General features: G+C 46.6%; 1 protein-coding gene across 4 annotated transcripts; it reads left to right on the forward strand.

Annotated features, from left to right (window-relative positions):
* The first annotated feature begins 1,416 nt into the window (after positions 1–1,416).
* LOC142856582 (cytochrome P450 4F1) lies at positions 1,417–18,112 on the forward strand. Of its 4 annotated transcripts, none has more exons than XM_075984203.1 (13): positions 1,417–1,439; positions 1,834–2,100; positions 8,337–8,481; positions 11,034–11,087; positions 11,176–11,303; positions 11,478–11,599; positions 13,009–13,279; positions 15,181–15,247; positions 15,442–15,571; positions 16,598–16,731; positions 16,808–16,872; positions 17,029–17,111; positions 17,470–18,112. In XM_075984203.1, the coding sequence occupies exons 2-13, from the start codon at positions 1,903–1,905 to the stop codon at positions 17,645–17,647; spliced, it is 1,575 nt and encodes a 524-aa protein (XP_075840318.1). In that variant the 5' UTR covers positions 1,417–1,439; positions 1,834–1,902; the 3' UTR covers positions 17,648–18,112. The 4 variants fall into 4 exon arrangements, with proteins under 4 accessions (XP_075840318.1, XP_075840321.1, XP_075840319.1 ...); XM_075984204.1 differs by lacking the exon at positions 1,417–1,439 and adding an exon at positions 1,609–1,637 and having other exon boundaries at positions 1,902–2,100; XM_075984206.1 differs by lacking the exons at positions 1,417–1,439; positions 8,337–8,481 and adding an exon at positions 1,608–1,637 and having other exon boundaries at positions 1,902–2,100.
* Positions 18,113–18,789: the final 677 nt, after the last annotated feature.

Genomic DNA, 18,789 nt, shown 5'->3' on the forward strand with positions numbered 1-18,789 from the left:
CAGGCAAAACACTAATAAATATAAAATAAAAATAAATTTAAAAAAAGAGGGCCCTGGGTTTGGTCTCCAATTCTGCAAAAACTGAGCACTCTGGAGCACACCTGTAATTATGGCATCAGGGCTGGATTAGGACGTTTAGAAGCATAAGTCATCTTTAGCTACATAAAATAAAACACTGCCTCAAAATAACAAAATGTACAAGTTATGATCATACAGGAGAGTGGATGCAGCTAAAGTGTTATTTGGGCTCCAATTTAGAAACAGAAGAAGTTGGTCTGGGTTTGGGAGTGCATATCTTGTAACCCCATCACTCAGGAAGCAGGGCAGGTGGATCTCTTTGGGTTCAAGGCTAGCCTGGTCTATAGAACAAGTTCCAGGACAGCCAGAACTACACAGAGAAACTGTCTTCAAAAGATCAGAAAGAAAGAAAAAGGGAGAAGGGAAGGAAGGGGTGGAGGGGAAAGGAGGGAGGAAGAAAAAGAAAGAAAGAAAGAAAGAAAGAAAGAAAGAAAGAAAGAAAGAAAGAAAGAGGGAGAAAGGAAGAGAGGGAGGGAGGAAAAAAGAGAGGAGAGGAGAGGAGAGGAGAGGAGAGGAGAGAAGAGAAGAGAAGAGAAGAGAAGAGAAGAGAAGAGAAGAGAAGAGAAGAGAAGAGAAGGACAAACAAAGGGAACCAGAGAGATGACTCAGGAGTTAAGAATGTTTCCTGCTCTCCCGGAGGGCCAGCTCCAAGCACCCATGCCAGGTGTCTTACCAGCACTCAAGCTATAGGGGAGCAGATGCCTTCTTCTGGCTTCTGCTGGCATTCACGCATGCGAGTTCACACTTACCTTTCCCTGGATCTCATATCTGCTCAAGCTCTCTCTCACTCCACACGGGACACCATACTGCCCAGCTCTAACCACCCCAGTCTCAGCTGTATTCTTGATCCCTAGCTTTGGACCTGGAAACCTCAATTGGGATTTCTTTGTGTGCCAGAAAGTCTTGTTTCTGCTGAGAAGACAGGACTTGCGCTCCACCAGGCTGAGCAACTGGTGGGCAGACTCTTTAGTTCCACAGCCTTCTCACTGGAAAACAGTGCCTGCTATCCTCACAGTCCTTTGGGCAGAAGCTCAGGAGATGATGGGGACCAGGCTGGTCAGATTCTGATTGTGGATTCCCAAATTCACCCTTTTACTTAGTGTACCACATCCACAGAGGAGCTGGAATGCTGGGAATATGTAACTCAGCATCAACCTTGTCCCGCAATAGTCCTAAGATTCATGTTTTGCCGGTCTATGATGATTCGTCTCTGCACCAAGCTAATTCTACCCCCATCTTGGCCACTTTCCCAGGCAAGGAGGAGGCATCCAGGCTTGACAGGGATTGGCTGGTTTAGAATGGCCCAGCCCCCCAGCCTCCAGAAGCCAGGGGGAAAGGAGTACCAGAAGAGGAGTGGAAAGGTATGGTAGATTGCTGTTCCTGAGAGGAAGTGTCAGGCTGGGGGGCGGTGACGTTGTAGGGACCTAATCTGGAGTAGGGAACGTACAACCCAAGGGCAGGGCCGGGCAGGGCAGGGCAGAAGCCAGCTGGCCACACACAAATGCCACAGGGAGCCAGCTGGCCTTGGGCATGATAGCTTCTGAATAACCAAACCCCTGGTTAGTTTTGCATAATTTAGGGAGGTCTTAAATCCTGATCAATCTCTCTTCTCCTTCTGTTTTGCTAGCCCTGGCCCTTCCCCCCATCACCGTGCTCCTCCTTCCCTTCCTCCTCTTCTCCACTCTTATAGCCCCTTCCCCTGCACTTCCCTGGATCTTACTCCTCCTCCTCCTCCCTGCTTTGTCCTCTGTCCAGTGTCTCTGGAGATTCCCGCGTCTTTCCTGGACCTCTGTTCTTCACTGTGCTGTTGATCCACCCAGCAGGATGTCACAGCTGAGCCTGTCCTGGCTAGCACTGGGGCCTGAGTGGGCCTCCCCATGGCAACTCCTGCTGCCCATTGGTGCCCTCTGGCTCCTGGCCCGAATTCTGACCCAGATCTATGCTGTGTATGGGAGCTACCGTCGCCTTCGTTGTTTCCCTCAGCCTCCCAAACAGAACTGGCTTCTGGGACATGTGGGCATGGTAAGTGTGGCATCAGGATGGGGAATGTCAGAGTGGACAGTCTTTTAAGGGGCCAGAAATGGGGCTCAGCCTGATGGAGTGGGTTAGCTGATGATCTTGGGTATGCCTTCCCTTCTCGTCTCTCTGGGCTCCCACTCCAGTCTGCTGTGTCATTTCCAACTGCCTTCCTCACACTGGGGGACACTGAGAAGTTCTCAGGATGGGATCTACAGAGTGAAGACCCATGACCTCTTCTCAGTGTCTGCTTGCTAGAGTTGAGGTCTCCGGGGGGACTGTGGCAGTTCCTTTGTGTGAGCCCATCTCTGTCCTACAGTTCTGTAGTATTGATCTTTGATCTTTGATCTCTCTCCCTAACTGCTCAGGTGGGGCACAGCTGGGCTATAGCAGAGTACAGGCTGACTCCCCACCTCCCTCCCTGGGCCATTTCCTCCTTATCATGTTCTTCTATAAGATAGACCAGTGTTATCTGTTGTTGTGTTACCTGGATAAAATCTGTCCACTCATCCTCCATGAACCTTCCTTGACCCCACCCTTTACCCCACATTTTGAACTTTGAGTTCCATCTGCTCTCCCATTTAGGTGGCTTAGCTGCCATAGTTTAGCTTGCAAATGGCCCAGTGTGGGCTGTGCACAGAGGTTCCAGGTGCTCTGAGACTGGTGGCCAACCAGTGGGTGCTGGTGGGTGGCAGTTGCTATCAATTCTACTCCCCCGGAACCTGGCAAGGCTGGAGGTCCCTGGTGTGTGGCCCTTTCTCCAGGGGAAGAACTGGAGATGTTGTGGCCCAGTCAGGACATAAAAGGTCATAGGTACACAACCTAACTTGTCCACTGGGCCTGAAATGTACACTTGGGCCTTGGGCATGTCCCTGGGAAGAACAAAACAGAAAGAGACAAGGGTTCCCTTCATCACTTCAAAATCGAGACACAGGTTCACTTATGGCAGAAGCTGTGTCACTTTCAGAGGCTGCAGAAGGCGCCTGCTGATGCTCCTGCAAAAGTGACTTAGTTATGGTTCTCTGAAGAAGGGGGACAAGTAGTACACACACACACACACACACACACACACACACACATGCGCGCAGAGAGAGAGAGAGAGAAAGAGAGAGAATGATACATCAAGGAGTGATGGGGACATTCTGAGAAATTTGTCCAGAACTGGTATTGCCATTGTGCTGACATCAAAGCCTACTAACACAAACCTGCTATGTGTGGTTTTCTGTGCACCTAGGCTATCTGGTACCAATTGTTGTACAAATCTGCACATCATGGTGCTTTCCTTAACATTGTAGGCAATTTGTTATATCATGGTATTTATGTATCTGAATGTATCTAAACATAGAAAAGTATAAGAAAAATAATAAGCAATAGGGATTCTTTTTTTTTTTTTTTTTTTTTGGTTTTTCGAGACAGGGTTTCTCTGTGGTTTTGGAGCCTGTCCTGGAACTAGCTCTTGTAGACTAGGCTGGTCTCGAACTCACAGAGATCCGCCTGCCTCTGCCTCCCGAGTGCTGGGATTAAAGGCGTGCGCCACCACCGCCCGGCGCAATAGGGATTCTTTAGCTTCATTGCAGCCATAAGAGATAAATTCACCTGTGCAGTCTATCTTTGACATAGGATCATGCATCTGCAGTCATGTGTACACACATACATATGTATACATATATATAAAGCAGGGTAGAATAGAGGAAGTCCATTGCATTATGGGAATTGGTTTATGTCTTTGTGAAGATGGAGGAATACCTCACTATGCCATCTGCAAATAGGAATCCAGGCTATGACAACTCAGTCTTGGAACAACAATGTGAAAACTCAGGGGTGTGAAGGGGTTCAGGTGTAAATACTTGAGAGTTGTACAGTAATCTTTTTGTACACTGTGAAGATGTGTCACCCAGATTGGTTTAATAAAAAGCTGAATGGCTGCTGAGCAATGCTGGTGCATGCCTTTAATCTCAGCACTTGGGAGGCAAAGACAGGTGGATCTCTGAGAGTTCGAGGCCAGATAGGTCTATAGAGCGAGTTCCAGGACAGCCAGAGCTGCAACACAGAGGAACCCTATCTTGAAAAACAATAAATAAATAAATAAATAAATAAATAAATAAATAAATAACTGAATGGCCAATACCTAGGTAGGATTTGGGGGGCAGAGAAGACACTGCGAAGAAGGCAGAGACGTGAAAGGACACAGCAAGAAGGTGGACACTACGGAGACGAGGCCATAGTCACAAAACAGAAAGTAAATAATAGAAATGGGTTGATTTTCTTTTCTTTTCTTTCTTTTTTTTATTGAGAAAAGGAAGAAAAAAAAAAAACAAGTTTCCACCTCCTCCCAGCCTCCCATTTCCCTCCCCCTCCTCCCACCCTTCTCCCCCTCCTCCCACCCTTCTCCCCTTCCTCCCCCACCTCTCCCCCTCCCTCTCCAGTCCAAAGAGCAGTCAGGGTTCCCTGCCCTGTGGTAAGTCCTAGGTCCTCCCCCCTCCGTCCATATCTAGGAAGGTGAACATCCAAACTGGCTAGGCTCCCACAAAGCCAGCACATTGCGTAGGATCAAAACTCCGTGCCATTGTCCTTGGCTTCTCATCAGCCCTCATTGTTCGCCATGTTCAGAGAGTCCAGTTTTAACCCATGCTTTTTCAGTCACAGTCCAGCTGGCCTTGGTGAGCTCCCAGTAGATCAGTTCCACTGTCTCAGTGGGTGGGTGCACCCCTCGTGGTCCCGACATCTTTGCTCATGTTCTCCCTCCTTCTGCTCCTCATTGGGACCTTGGGAGCTCAGTCCAGTGCTCCAGTGTGGGCCTCTGTCTCTATCTCCATCCATCACCAGATGAAGGTTCTATGATGATATGCAAGATATTCGTCAGTATTGCTATAGGCTAGGGTCATTTCAGGTTCCCTATCCTCAGCTGCCCAAGGAACTAACTGGGGACCTCGCCTTGGGCTCCTGGGAGCCACTCTAGGTTCAAGTCTCTTGCCAACCCTAAGGTGGCTCCCTTAACTAAGAATTGTGCTTCTGTGCTCCCCTATCCAACCTTCCTTTATCCCAATCCTCCTTTTTCCCCAAGTTCCCCCCATCCTCCCCTTCTCCCTTTCCTCTCCCCATCTCCCCTTACCCCCATCCTACTCCACCCCCAAGATCCCAATTTTCTCCCTGGCAATTTTGTCTACTTCCCATAGCCAAGAGGGTAACTATATGTTTTTCCTTTGGTTCACCTTCTTACTTAGCTTCTTTAGGATCACCAATTGTAGACTCCGTGACCCTTATTTATGGCTAGAAACCAATTATGAGTGAGTACATCCCATATTCATCTTTTTGGGTCTGGGTTACCTCACTCAGAATAGTGTTTTCTATTTCCATCCATTTGCATGCAAAATTCGAGAAGTCATTGTTTTTTACCGCAGCGTAGTACTCTAATGTGTAGATATTCCACACTTTCTTCATCCATTCTTCCATTGAGGGGCATCTAGGTTGCTTCCAGGTTCTGGCTATTACAAATAATACTGCTATGAACATGGTTGAACAAATACTCTTGTCATATGATAGGGCATCTCTTGGGTATATTCCCAGGAGTGGTATTGCTGGGTCCAGGGGTAGGTTGATCCCGAATTTCCTGAGAAACCGAAACACTGATTTCCAAAGTGGTTGCATAAGATTGCATTCCCACCAGCAATGGATGAGGGTACCCCTTCCTCCACAGCCTTTCCAGCAAAGGCTATCACTGGTGTTTTTGATTTTAGCCATTCTGACAGGTGTAAGATGATATCTCAAAGTTGTTTTGATTTGCATTTCCCTGATCACTAAGGAGGTTGAGCAAGACCTTAAGTGTCTTTTAGCCATTTGAACTTCCTCTGCTGAGAATTCTCTGTTCAGTTCAGTGCCCCATTTTTTAATTGGGTTAATTAGCATTTTAAAGTCTAGTTTCTTGAGTTCTCTATATATTTTGGAGATCAGACCTTTGTCTGTTGCGGGGTTGGTGAAGATCTTCTCCCAGTCAGTAGGTTGCCTTTTTGTCTTGGTGACAGTGTCCTTTGCTTTACAGAAGCTTCTCAGTTTTAGTAGGTCCCATTTATTCAATGTTGCCCTTAATGTCTGTGCTGTTGGGAGAAATGGGTTGATTTTCGTATGTTGAACCAGCCCTGCATCTCTGGGATGAAGCCTACTTGATCATAATGGATAATTTTCCTAATGTGTTCTTGGATTCGGTTTGCAAGTATTTTGTTGAGAATTTTTGCGTTGATATTCATGAGTGAGATAGGCCTGTAATTCTCTTTCTTGGTTGGGTCTTTGTGTGGTTTTGGTATCAGGGTAACTGTAGCTTCATAAAAGGAATTTGGCAATGACTCTTCTGTTTCTATATTGTGAAATACATTAAGGAGTATAGGTATTAGCTCTTCTTGGAAATTCTGGTAGAATTCTGCAATGAAACCATTTGGTCCTGGGCTTTTTTTTGGAAGGGAGATTTTTGATAACAGATTGTAGTTCTTCGCGACTAACAGGTCTATTTAGATCGTTCACCTGGTCTTGGTTTAGCTTTGGTATATGGTACTTATCTAAAAAACTGTTCATTTCTTTCATATTTTCCAGTTTTGTGGCATACAGGCTTTTGTAGTAAGATCTAATGATTCTCTGAATTTCCTCTGTGTCTGTGGTTATGTCCCCCTTTTCATTTCTGATCTTATTTATTTGTGTGTTCTCTCTCTGTTGTTTAATTAGTTTGGATAAGGGTTTGTCAATCATGTTGATTTTCTCCAAGAACCAACTTTTTGTTTCATTGATTCTTTGGACTGTTTTCTGTGTTTCTATTTTGTTGATTTCAGCCCTCAGTTTGATTATTTCCAATCTTCTGCTCCTTTATTTTGATTAAATTCAAGGAAGATTTTAATTTCTTTCTTAATTTCTTCCTTGACCCAGGTGTGGTTCAGTAGTTGACTGTTCAGTTTCCATGAATTTGTTGGCTTTCTGGGGGTAGCGTTGTTGTTGCCTTCTAACTTTAATCGATGGTGATCTGATAAGACACAGGTGGACACTGATATTTTTTTGTTTCCTTTGTTTCCAAGTATGTGGTCAATTTTTGAGAATGTTCCATGAGCTGCAGAGAAGAAGGTATATTCTTTCCTATTTGGGTGGAGTGTTCTATAGATGTCTGTTAAATCTATTTGCTTCATTACCTCCAATAATTCTCTTAATTCTCTATTAGGTTTCTGTCTGATTGACCTGTCCATTGGTGAGAGAGGTGTATTGAAGTCTCCTACTACTAGTGTGTGTGGTTTGATGTCTGCCTTGAGTTCTAGCAATATTTCTTTTACATAAGTGGGTGCTTTTATATTAGGGGCATAGATATTCAGGATTGAGACTTCATTCTGATGAATTATTCCTGTTATGAGTATAAAATGTCCCTCTCCATCTCTTCTGATTGATTTAAGTTTTAAGTCAGTTTTGTTAGAAATTAGTATGGCCACACCTGCTTTTTTCTTAGGTCCATTTGCTTGATAAGCCTTTTCCCAGCCCTTTACTCTGAGTAGATGCCTGTCTTTGTGGTTGAGATGTGTTTCTTGCAAACAGCACAATGGTGGATCCTGTTTTTGTATCCAATCTCTTAGCCTGTGCCTTTTTATAGGTGAATTGAGCCCATTAATATTAAGTGATATTAATGACCAGTAGTTGTTTACTCCGGATATTCTTATTGTTTTTGGTAGTAGAGTTTGTGTGTCTCCCTTCTTTGAGTTGTGCTGGTGAAGGGTCGCTAGATGCCTGAGTTATTGTAGGCAGTGTTGGCAATGTTGGGTTCCTTGGGTTGCGATTTTCCTTCTATTACTTTCTGTAGGGCTGGAAAATGGGTTGATTTAAGTTATAAGAGCTAGTTAGAAACAAGCCTGGGCTATTGGCCGAACTTTAATAATTAATAATAAGTCTCTGTGTCATGATTTGGATGCTGGCAGGTGGGGCAGAGAAAGACTTACGACACCAGAGCTCAGCATCACCTCAAGGACCTGAATTTTGATATCTGATGCCAGGAGAAGATGGATGTACCAGCTTTGGAAAAGGGATCAAATTTTCCCCTTCTCTGGTTTGGATGGTGTTGTCCACACTGCCTACCAATGCAAAGAATAATTCTTTTTGAAACATCATTGCAGATGCACCCAGAGGTCTTGAGCATCCCTACCTGGGCATCTCTCAACCCAGCCAACTTGATCCCTGAGATAAACCACCTCAGGAGATGACTGTGCCTGTGTTGCTTGCAGATAACTCCTACAGAGCAGGGCATGAAGACATTGACTCAGCTGGTAGCCACCTACCCTCAGGGCTTCATGCTGTGGATCGGTCCAATGTTCCCCACTATCACTCTGTGCCACACTGACATCGTCCGATCTATCCTCAATGCCTCAGGTACCCAGGGGAGCTGGCGGTGATGGGAATCGGAGGGCTTCCAGTTTTTAACCACATATTTCAGCATGGCTCCTATAGTGGTCCAGTCCCTCCTTTCTCCCATCAGCCTCTCTGCCCTCTTCATAGTTTTACCAGCTCCCACACAACTGTCCTTTCTGGACCTACCTAGAGCTTGGTGTTCTGGGATGTTCCAGGTTCCCAGGTGTCTTCCTCCTTAGATCCTATCCTAGAGGAAGTCAATTCTTGAGACAGAACTTGACGAGGATGCCAGGTGGTGGTGGTGGTTCACGCCTTTAATCTCTGCACTCAGGAGGAAGAGGCAGGCAGATCTCTGTGAGTTCGAAGCCAGCCTGGTCTACAGAGTTCCAGGACAGGCTCTAAAGCTATAGAGAAACCCTGTGTAAAACTCTCCTCCCAAAAAAGAAAAGCACTTGACAGGAACAACCCAAACCTTGTGTTGTCAGAGGGAGTGGGGCCCTGATAGCTAAGTGGAAGGGTGTGGTCTCTGCTAGAATATGTGCAAAGGCTTTCTTGGAAAGGAGTTGTTCAAGCCATGTCTGTGGGCATGAGTAAGAATATTGAAGGCAAGTCCAGGTGTCCCCATAGGCATCAGAAATATATAGACCAAGGCCCAGAACCAGAAAAAAACCTCCCCAGGTTCAGAGCAAAGAGAGCAAAGAGGCTATTACTTCTATACCATCCAACTCTGCTGAGTTGATCTTTCCACCCTGTCCAGTTGGTTGATTGCCTTATGTTGACTGGTGTCTTGTCAGGGTCCAGAAATCGCCCTGCAAGACACCCATCACAGCCTAGCCCCTTTCTCTTGCATTCTCGTCTTCCCATCTTGGGATAGACCAGGCTGAGAAGGGAAAGAGAAGCATCACCACAGCCTGTCCCTTGCCAGGCATGAGCCTGACAGCCTCTGGCTGCCAAATTATTTCAATTATTCCCTGGAACTTGAGCACCTGAATCGTTCACCCCACTTTACTTTTTAAAATATTCATGGAAGGTCATGTTTGTGTGTGTGCGTGCAGGCATGCATTTGCCGTGGCACATGTGTGGAGGTTAGAGGGCACCTCGGGTGTTGACCCTTGCCTTACATCTTGCTTGAGACACAGACCCTCATTGTCTGTTCCTGTATATACACACCACTTGGATAGACCTCAAACTTCAGGGGAAGGTGGACAACCCTCTTGTGTCTGGCTCCTATATTACCATGATAACACCGCGATTGCAGGCATGTGTTGTCTCATCTGGTTCAAGGGATTCGTGGTCTGGTCCTCAGACTTGTATGACAAGTGCTTTTATCCACCGAGTCACCGCGTCAGTCCAGACCACCCACTTTCACGAAGCCCATGCTCTTTACTCCAGGTGGGCACTGGGCTGCTGGATCCAGCTTGCCCACAAGTGAGGTCTCTAGCTGATAATGTAATTTGTATCAGGCAGACAGACTGGGCTATGAAAATGATGTTCCTACATCTTTCTAACCTGGACATGTCCTGTCTCATGTCTGATTGTGTTGCTAATGTCTGGGACCCAGGGTCCTTCTGAGAAATGATAGATGCTTCATCTGGCTTGTATCCAAGGCAAATTTTTAAGACTCTCCAGGTGAGATCAGTGGGTCATAACCTGGGCCACCCCTGGTTTATTAATTGAGCTTTTGCTGTTTTGAAGACAGTGTTTCGCTGGTTTTGCTGTTCAGTTCAGGCTAGCCTCATACTCTGGATTTTCTTTCTTTTACCTCTTGAGTGCTAGAAATTACAAGAGCCACAATTTCTTAGTTATTTTTCTGTTGCTGTGATAAAACACCGTGAACAAGGGAACTCATAAAGTGCAGAGTTTATTTTAGATTATGTTTCAGAGGGAGAGGCTCGGTGACTAGAGCAGGAAACCGAGAGGTCGCGTACTCTACCTTAAACTCAGAGAAGAAGGAGAAACCTAGAAGTAGCTAGAGTCTATGAACTCTTAAAAACCCAATGCAACTGAGGTATTTCATCCAGCAAAGCAACACCTGCTAAACCTCCCGAAACAGTGCCACTAGCTGGGGAACAAGCAATCACGTACATTGGCCTCTGGGAGACATTCTTATTCAAACACCATACATAATCATTTTCAGACCTTGTCAGCAGCTTGTCTGAGGTATACACAGAGGTCTGTCAGGTAGTCTCTGGTCCATGTTATAGCCTGAGGCATCATGATGCCAAGGTGGTTACGTGTGCTAAGGCCTTGCCATGTCATGTTAACCCTTTTGTGTCAATGTGAAGTGTTTTATATCTGTTCAGGAGGTGCCTAGATGGCAAGGACATAGGTTCCAATAAATATCACAGAGTGTTGGGATGGGATCAGGTATGGCAACATGTTAGACTATACAGAAGCCGTGGGAAGCAGTGCTGCAGCATGATGTAGCATGTCAGGTTGTACCTTTGACTTTCCTGCTGTTACTGCTGCTGCCTGGTGAGGGCAAGGGCAGACTCCTGGAAAGGATCGTAAGCCATCATCCGTGGTCTGCCCTTACTCACTCCATGACCCCTGCCTGTCTTTGTTCATGTTAGCTGCAGTTGCCCTCAAGGATGTGGTACTCTACAGCTTTCTGAAGCCTTGGCTTGGTGAGTATCTGCAGATGAGGGACAAAGGGATCCTAGGGAGTCAGGGAAAGGTGCTAAGTCTTGCCTAACACTATGGCCGCTCCTTCAGGGGATGGGCTCTTGGTGAGTGCTGGTGACAAGTGGATCCGCCACCGTCGTATGCTGACCCCCGCCTTCCATTTCAACATCCTGAAGCCCTATGTGAAGATTTTCAATGACAGCACCAACATCATGCATGTGAGTCCCTGGAACCCAGCTTCATAACGTCCCCCTCTTTCCCAAACCCTGGCTATTCCTGCGTCTGTGTGGCTAGAACCTAAGATAAGGAGGCTGGTTCTGGGTCACAACTTGAGATTAGAAAGAGTCTCAAGGAGTCAAGGTCTGATTCCAGTCCTCTGTCTTTCTGTCCAGGCCAAGTGGCAGCATTTGATCTCCAAAGGCAACACCCGTCTGGACATGTTTGAGCACGTCAGCCTCATGACTCTGGACAGTCTGCAGAAATGTGTTTTCAGCTTTAACAGCCACTGTCAGGAGTGAGTCCGTGTTCTGGGCCTCATAACCCAAAGGAGGAAGGACTGGTCAGGGGATCAGAGTGGCCTCCCAAAAATGTTTCAGAACCAACACTGAAAGACCTGAGAGAGGAGAAAGTGATTCTTCCTTCCAGGAAGTGGGATTGTTTCAATAAAGCCACAAAGATGGGGACAAGCAGAACTTGTGGGGTAGAAAGTGGGCGGCACCTTGGAAGTGAAACTCAAGAGCTTAGCAGTGGCTAGATTGTAAGACCAGTGTAAGACCAGGAAAGTTGTACTTTTAGCCTCTGGTCCCTGGGAGGCGATGAAGGTGTCAGTGCTTGTGTTAGTCCTATTTCCAAAAATGTGGCAAAGGTCTTGAGAGAACTTGAAATGAGGCTTATTCTGGCTCAGGGTTTCAGAAGCCTTAATCAATGATCCATCGGCTCCATTGCGTTTGAGCCAGTATAACAGCACACCACAGCCAGAAGCACCGGTTAAAAGAGTCTGATGCCCCATGGCATCCAGAAACAGACAGAAAGACAAAGAGGCAGACTGATAGACTATCCACACTGAAAGCATACTGAATGCCCTAATTCCTCCCTAGATGCCACATCTTGAAGTTCTATGGCCTTGAATGTTCTATAGGGGCCTTGGAGAGATGGTTCTTGCAAGGGACCTGGGTTTGATTCCTAGCACCCATAAGGAAGTTTACAACTATCTGTAACTATGGTTCCAGGTGACCCAACACACTCTTCTGCCCTTCAAGGGCACCAGGGTCCATATATACATCAGGCAAAACACACAAAATAAAAATAAATAAAGTTTTGAGACAAGTTCTCAATTTATGAGTTTCAGCTGGCCTGAAACTCATTATGTAGACTAGGCTGGCCTCAAAATCTATCTGCCTCTACCTCCAGGGTGCTGGGATTAAAGACTTGTGCCATCATGCCAATGAAATAAATAAATAATAAATAAATATGTGAGTTTTAAGTACATAAATATATGAATAAATAAATATATAATATATGCATGAGCTTAAGAATACACACACACATATACCTTAGGGAGATAATTCTAAGTTACAGCAGAGCTGATGATACTTCCTTCCTTAAGATTGGACCTCATTCTTTTCCAATATGGTCTAGGGTTCAGCTCACCTATTAATATCGGTGCTTCCACGGTTGATTTATCTAGTCTCTTCATGAAGTCAGTACTGAGAGCTGTCTGCACTGTGGTTTGGGGGCATAGGGTGTGGAGGCAGCTCACAGACATATGATGAATTCATTGAGAGCTGAACTCAGGGCTCATTCCACTCTGCCTCAGTGGCCAACTGTTCCTGGCTACTCCATTCACAGTGGCTCCTGGCTGCTGGTAAGAGGCACAAGATCCAAGTATTTTAAATTGCTGTCTCCTTTGTCCGAATCCTGCAGGAAGCCCAGTGAGTATATTGCTGCCATCTTGGAGCTCAGTGCTCTAGTGGCCAAAAGGCACCAGCAGCCTCTGATGTACGTGGACCTGCTGTACCGTCTCACCCGCGATGGGATGCGCTTCCATAAGGCCTGCAGCTTGGTGCATGAATTCACTGATACCGTCATCCAGAAACGGCGCCACACCCTCCCCAGTCAGGGTTTGGATGACTTCCTTAAGTCCAAGGCTGAGTCCAAGACTTTGGACTTCATTGATGTGCTGCTGCTGATCAAGGTGGGCTTCTCAAGAAGCAGGATGGATATTGATGCCAAATGTTAAGTCGAATAACCTGAACTTAATGCAGGGGGCACTGTGGGTACAGGGTGTGTGGGATTGGGAAAGTCATGGCCTGCATAGGCAGGTTTTAGAGATGATCCTGGAAAGCAGGCTTCACGAGACTGCCAAGATGAAACTTTGAAGAGCCTGAGAATTTTACAGTTCAATACATCACCATATGACATTTATATCTGCGCGCGCGCGCGCACACACACACACACACACACACACACACACACACACACACAGAGGCAATTGCACCAAATCAATGATCACAGCAGCCCTTAATTAGTCACGGCAACAGGCACAACCAGAATAGGTGTTAGCAATGGTTTTTCCATTTCCCACCTTTCCAGAGGATGAAGTATTTACCTGTATGTGCAGCAAGGTTTACACTGCAGAGAAAGGGCTGTGCGTTATCATCTGTGGTTCATGTAGAATAACAAGTACTCCTGAGTCCAGTTCCCCTCAAGATGGTAAATAGTGAGCCAAGAGGGAGGGAGGGAGGAAGGGGAGAGAAAACTTTCTTCTGGAGTTGAATGGGTTCTCTCCAGGGCAAAATGCAAAGATTTGCATAGTATGTTTCAATGGGTAAGATAAGAATCCTTGGATCGAGCTCTTTTGAATATGAGTAAGAGTCTTCGGAGTAAAGCTTTACTTCTAATTTCCAAGGCCAGTTGCCCTACTCACCTTCATATCAAGTTGTCCATTCCTCAGAAATTCCTCATCGAGCAGAAACATGGAGTGTAGCACAATTAATAGAAACTCAGAGACAAAAATTGGGGCTCAACCTGAAGGTCAGAAAAGTACAACAGACAGTCACTGGCTCTTATCTCTATGTTAGTCTGAAATGGTGATCCTGCCTCTAGGAATCTCAGAATGAGACTGAGCCCGAGAGCTGTCTCCTCCCATTTTATAATCCTCTCTAGTTCTGGGATTAAAGGTATTCACCACTATCGCTTAGTTTCTATGGCAAACTAGTGTGGCTACTGGGATTAAAGGTGTGTGTCTGTCGTTGCTGCCTTGGCTGTAAGGCTAGCCAGTGTGGCTGTTTTACTTTTCTGATCTTCAGGCAAGCTTTATTTATTAAAATACAAATGAAATGTCACTACAATGGTGACATTTTTATGTATAAGTTCCTGACCCTTCCAATTGTGACCAACAAAAGGAACAGGATAACCAGCAAAAAGCCTGGGAAGTTCAAATTGTACCAATAGTAACAGCCAAGAGATATACATATCATTTAAGAATATCATAGTTTGGGGCTGGAGAGATGGTTCAGAGGTTAAAAGCATTGCCTGCTCTTCCAAACATCCTGAGTTCAATTCCCAGCAACCACATGGTGGCTCACAACCATCTGTAATGAGGTCTGGTGCCCTCTTCCAGCCTGCAGGCAGAATATTGTATACATAATAAATAAGTAAATAAATAAATAAATACTGAAAAAAAAAGAATATCGTAGTTTAAGCCGGGCAGTAGTGGCACGTCTTTAATCTCAGCATTCGGGAGGCAGAGGTAGGCAGATTTCTATGAGTTCAAAGCCAGCTTGGTCTACAAGAGCTAGTTCTAAGACAGGCTCCAGGCTCCAGAAAAACTATGTCTCAAGCCTCTTCGCACACCCCCCCATAAAAAGAATGCCTCGGTTTAGCTGGGCAGTGGTGGCACACGCCTTTAATCCCAGCATTTGAGAGGCAGAGGCAAGAGGATCTCAGTGAGTTCAAGGCTAACCTGACCTACAAAGTGTCTTCCAGGACAGCCAGGACTGTGATACAGAGAAACTCAAAAAATAAAAATAAAAAGAAGACTGTCATAGTTTAAACAGAAATTTTCAGAACTACTGAGTTTTGCCTTGTCTCCAGGATGAAGATGGAAAGCAGCTGTCAGATGAGGACATCCGAGCAGAGGCTGACACCTTCATGTTTGAGGGTGAGGGTCCCAGTGTGGGATTAGGGAGCAGGCAGGGTTTCTTCATCTTGAGACTGGTAAGGAAGGACCTGGAATCCTTCCATTGTACCCTTCCTCCCCCTTCCCATCCTTTCCTGGGTTTCTTTACCTGGGTGCTGTCCACCCAGTAGTGCTGAAGCCGTGCAGAGATCCACGCCTGTCTGTCTGTTCCTCAGGCCATGACACCACGGCCAGTGGGCTCTCCTGGATCCTGTACAACCTAGCGAGGCACCCAGAATACCAGGAGCGCTGCCGGCAGGAGGTGCAGGAGCTGCTGAGGGGCCGAGAACCTGAGGAGATTGAATGGTGAGTGTAGGTCTTCCTGGCTCATTCCTCCCTCCTTGGCTCTCCTCCTCAAGTAAGAAAGAGTCCCTCTTTTGGATGACTCTCCTATATTTGCTCATGGACACAGAATGTAGGACCAGAGGATATACCTGGTATAAAGCCTGGAAAACAAGAAATGGCTTTTGACTTTGGAGCAGAAAAACTTGTATTGCTGAGAGAGCAGGGATAAGTATAAGGGGAAAAATGGCAACATTTTCCACGAGTTCAGTGAAAGTACTTGCCCTAGTCTCTTTTCTCTCCAACTGATGCTTTCTACCACAACTGTTTATTCTTCTCCTGTACCCTAGACCTTTCTTTAGTTCTGTGTTCAGAGATTTCTAGGTAACATTTGGACATTAAAGTGTCCTGGAGCTAGAGAGATGGCTCAGCTCAGAGAACTTTCTGCTCTTAACTTTCCAGCATCCACATCTGGTAGCTCACAGCCACCAGGAACAAAGTTCCACTGGATCTGGAGCCCTGACCTGCACACACACACACACACACACACACACACACACACACACACACACACAAATAAAATAACCAGGTACAGTAGGGAACACAGCTTTAACCCCAGCACTCGAGAGGCCCTCTGAGTCCTGGTCAGCCTAGTCTACATAGCAAGTTCCAAGATAGCCAAGGCTATGTGGAGAGCCTCTGTCTCAATAAACTAAACTAAAATAAAATGGCAATCTATGTACTGCTCAGGGCCCCTGAATCATCCATCCATTCAGTCTTCCCTAAGGAAACCCTTCTGTGTTTTGTGTTCAGCTCCATTTTGGTTCCAGGAACCAGGGAGGGAGCAGGCCAAGGACTGGTCCAAAGGTTCCAACTTGGTAGGAGATCAGTCTTAATTTAGAATACTTCCTAATTCTCTGTTGTTCCAGTCACCACATATTTGGTTCACCTTGGACTTATTTGAGCACAGTGAGAAAATATTTCATTGATCCGCATGGGTTTCCAGCCTCTCTCTTGCTCCTTGAGTAATAGTTCAAAGGGTTTCTTTAGGGACGACCTGAACCAGCTGCCCTTCCTGACCATGTGCATCAAGGAGAGTCTGCGGCTGCATCCTCCGGTCCCTGTCATCTCTCGATGCTGTACCCAGGACATTGCGCTTCCAGATGGCCGGATCATCCCTAAAGGTGCCCATGGGACAGGGAAGGAGGGTTCTGGATAGGTGACACAGTCTTGTCTTTACAACTCTCTCTTCTCCCTCAGGTGTCACCTGCCTCATCAGCATCTTTGGGATTCATCACAACCCATCTGTGTGGCCGGACCCTGAGGTGCTGCCTGTCTTACTACCTAGTCTCGTATATAATGGGGAGGGGGCAGGGCTTCGACCTAAGACATCAGACCTCACCTTCCTCAGAATACTCTGGGCTCTGTCCCTGTTTATACTGAGAGGTTACTCATCCACCTTGGCTCAATGTCTTCTGCAGGTCTATAACCCCTTCCGCTTTGATCCTGAAAACATGAAAGACAGATCACCGCTGGCATTTATTCCCTTCTCAGCAGGGTCCAGGTGAGGGCAGAGGCTTGGGTTAATGGAGTGGGGTCTGGGGCTGACAGTAGGAATGGGGGGAATTGAGATGGTCGAGTTCTGGGTCTCCTTCCTGCTCTCTACTCAACTTATTCACAAAGGTCTTGGAGAGTAGGGGTTGCGGGGTGAAGAGCTGCTGCTCTGTGCTCAGAACCCTGCTCTCGTCTGAATTGGGCGCAGAGGCTGCAAGAGCTTTGGGGCTACACATGCCCAAGTGCTGTCCCAGGCGCGTCACGGTCCCTCCTGCACCTCTGGCTGATCAGGCTTGGTAGGGACCGGTCAGATTGGGTGCCTGGTTGGGTCCCAGTGTAGTCAGAGTCCCTACCCCGCTCTCCCGCAGGAACTGCATAGGACAGACTTTTGCCATGAGCGAGATGAAGGTGGCGCTGGCGCTCACACTGCTGCGCTTCCGCCTCCTGCCAGACGACAAGGAGCCGCGCAGGCAGCCGGAGCTGATCCTGCGCGCGGAGGGCGGGCTGTGGCTGCGGGTGGAGCCATTGAGCACGGGCACACAGTGACCTGGGGCCACCCCACCCACCCAACTACCTCTGTGGATCCCAGAATAATCAGGGCTGTCACCTATATCTGAACCTTGCCAAATGCCAGAAGGGGGATGCTATGTATGGTTCCTGTGTATGGATTGAGGGAGGCCGGCTGGTACCCTTGACTTCCTCTAATTAACAAGAGGTCTTTATAGTGAAGGTGTATTCTCCTCCAGCCAAGCTGAACTACTCTCTAGACATAGAAAGCCAAGGGAAGGTAGGTCTGTGCAAGAGAGGGTCCAGGATGAAGGGCAAGTCTGAGCTCTGTTTCTCACGGCAAATCCTTTATTTCAGCTCCATTTCCACTACATTGACCTCCATTCTAACCACTTGATAGACCCGTCTTCTCACACCTCGGAATTATTTGATTATTTTTCTTAGAGGGGGAAAGGGAGGGGAGGAGGCACTAAATTACTGTGCTTAGTAAACCTAAAGCCTGGATTTTTTTAATTGTCTTTTTTTTTTTGTATGTTAGGGGTTTTGTGTGTGTGTGTTATGTCACCATGAGCGGTCCCAAACTCAGGATCTTAAAGTAAGCTCTGCCTCAGCCTTGCAAACTGGCAGTGCAAATCTATGGGTCACCATGTTAGGCTCTTCCGGGGTGTTATGTAGTCATGTCTTCAGGTTTTTCCCCAGTATGAAAGAGAGCTAAGGGTTGAGGGGATGGGTACTGGGGTGTTGAAAACCACTCCTTTAGCCCTATGGACAAGGGCTGTATCTGGAAATGCCCCTCATAATGTGACTAACTTAATGATGAAGCCCTTGCTGAGCGTGTAGGGAGCCGTGTTCCATCTCTTCATTCCAATGCCCCTGTATTGAAAACAAAACAACACAGAGAAACAAATAAAAAGTGAGATGCAGGCCAAGTCATGGTGGCACACGCCTTTAATCCCAGCACCTGGGAGGCAGAGGCAGGAGGATCACTGTGAGCTCGAGACCAGCCCAGTCCACAGAGGGAGTTACACCACCGCTGCCCAGCATAAATACAACTTTTCAATGTGATACAGATAGTCTCCTTGGGTGCAAAGGAGTCTGTTGAAGAGATTCCAATGGGCTTGGGGTTGCTGCCAAGGGGAGGAACCATCAACAGTGAGCAGAGAACAAGGCTCAGTTGGTTT

This window comes from Microtus pennsylvanicus, chromosome 8, assembly GCF_037038515.1.
Source record: "Microtus pennsylvanicus isolate mMicPen1 chromosome 8, mMicPen1.hap1, whole genome shotgun sequence".
NCBI lineage: Eukaryota > Metazoa > Chordata > Mammalia > Rodentia > Cricetidae > Microtus > Microtus pennsylvanicus.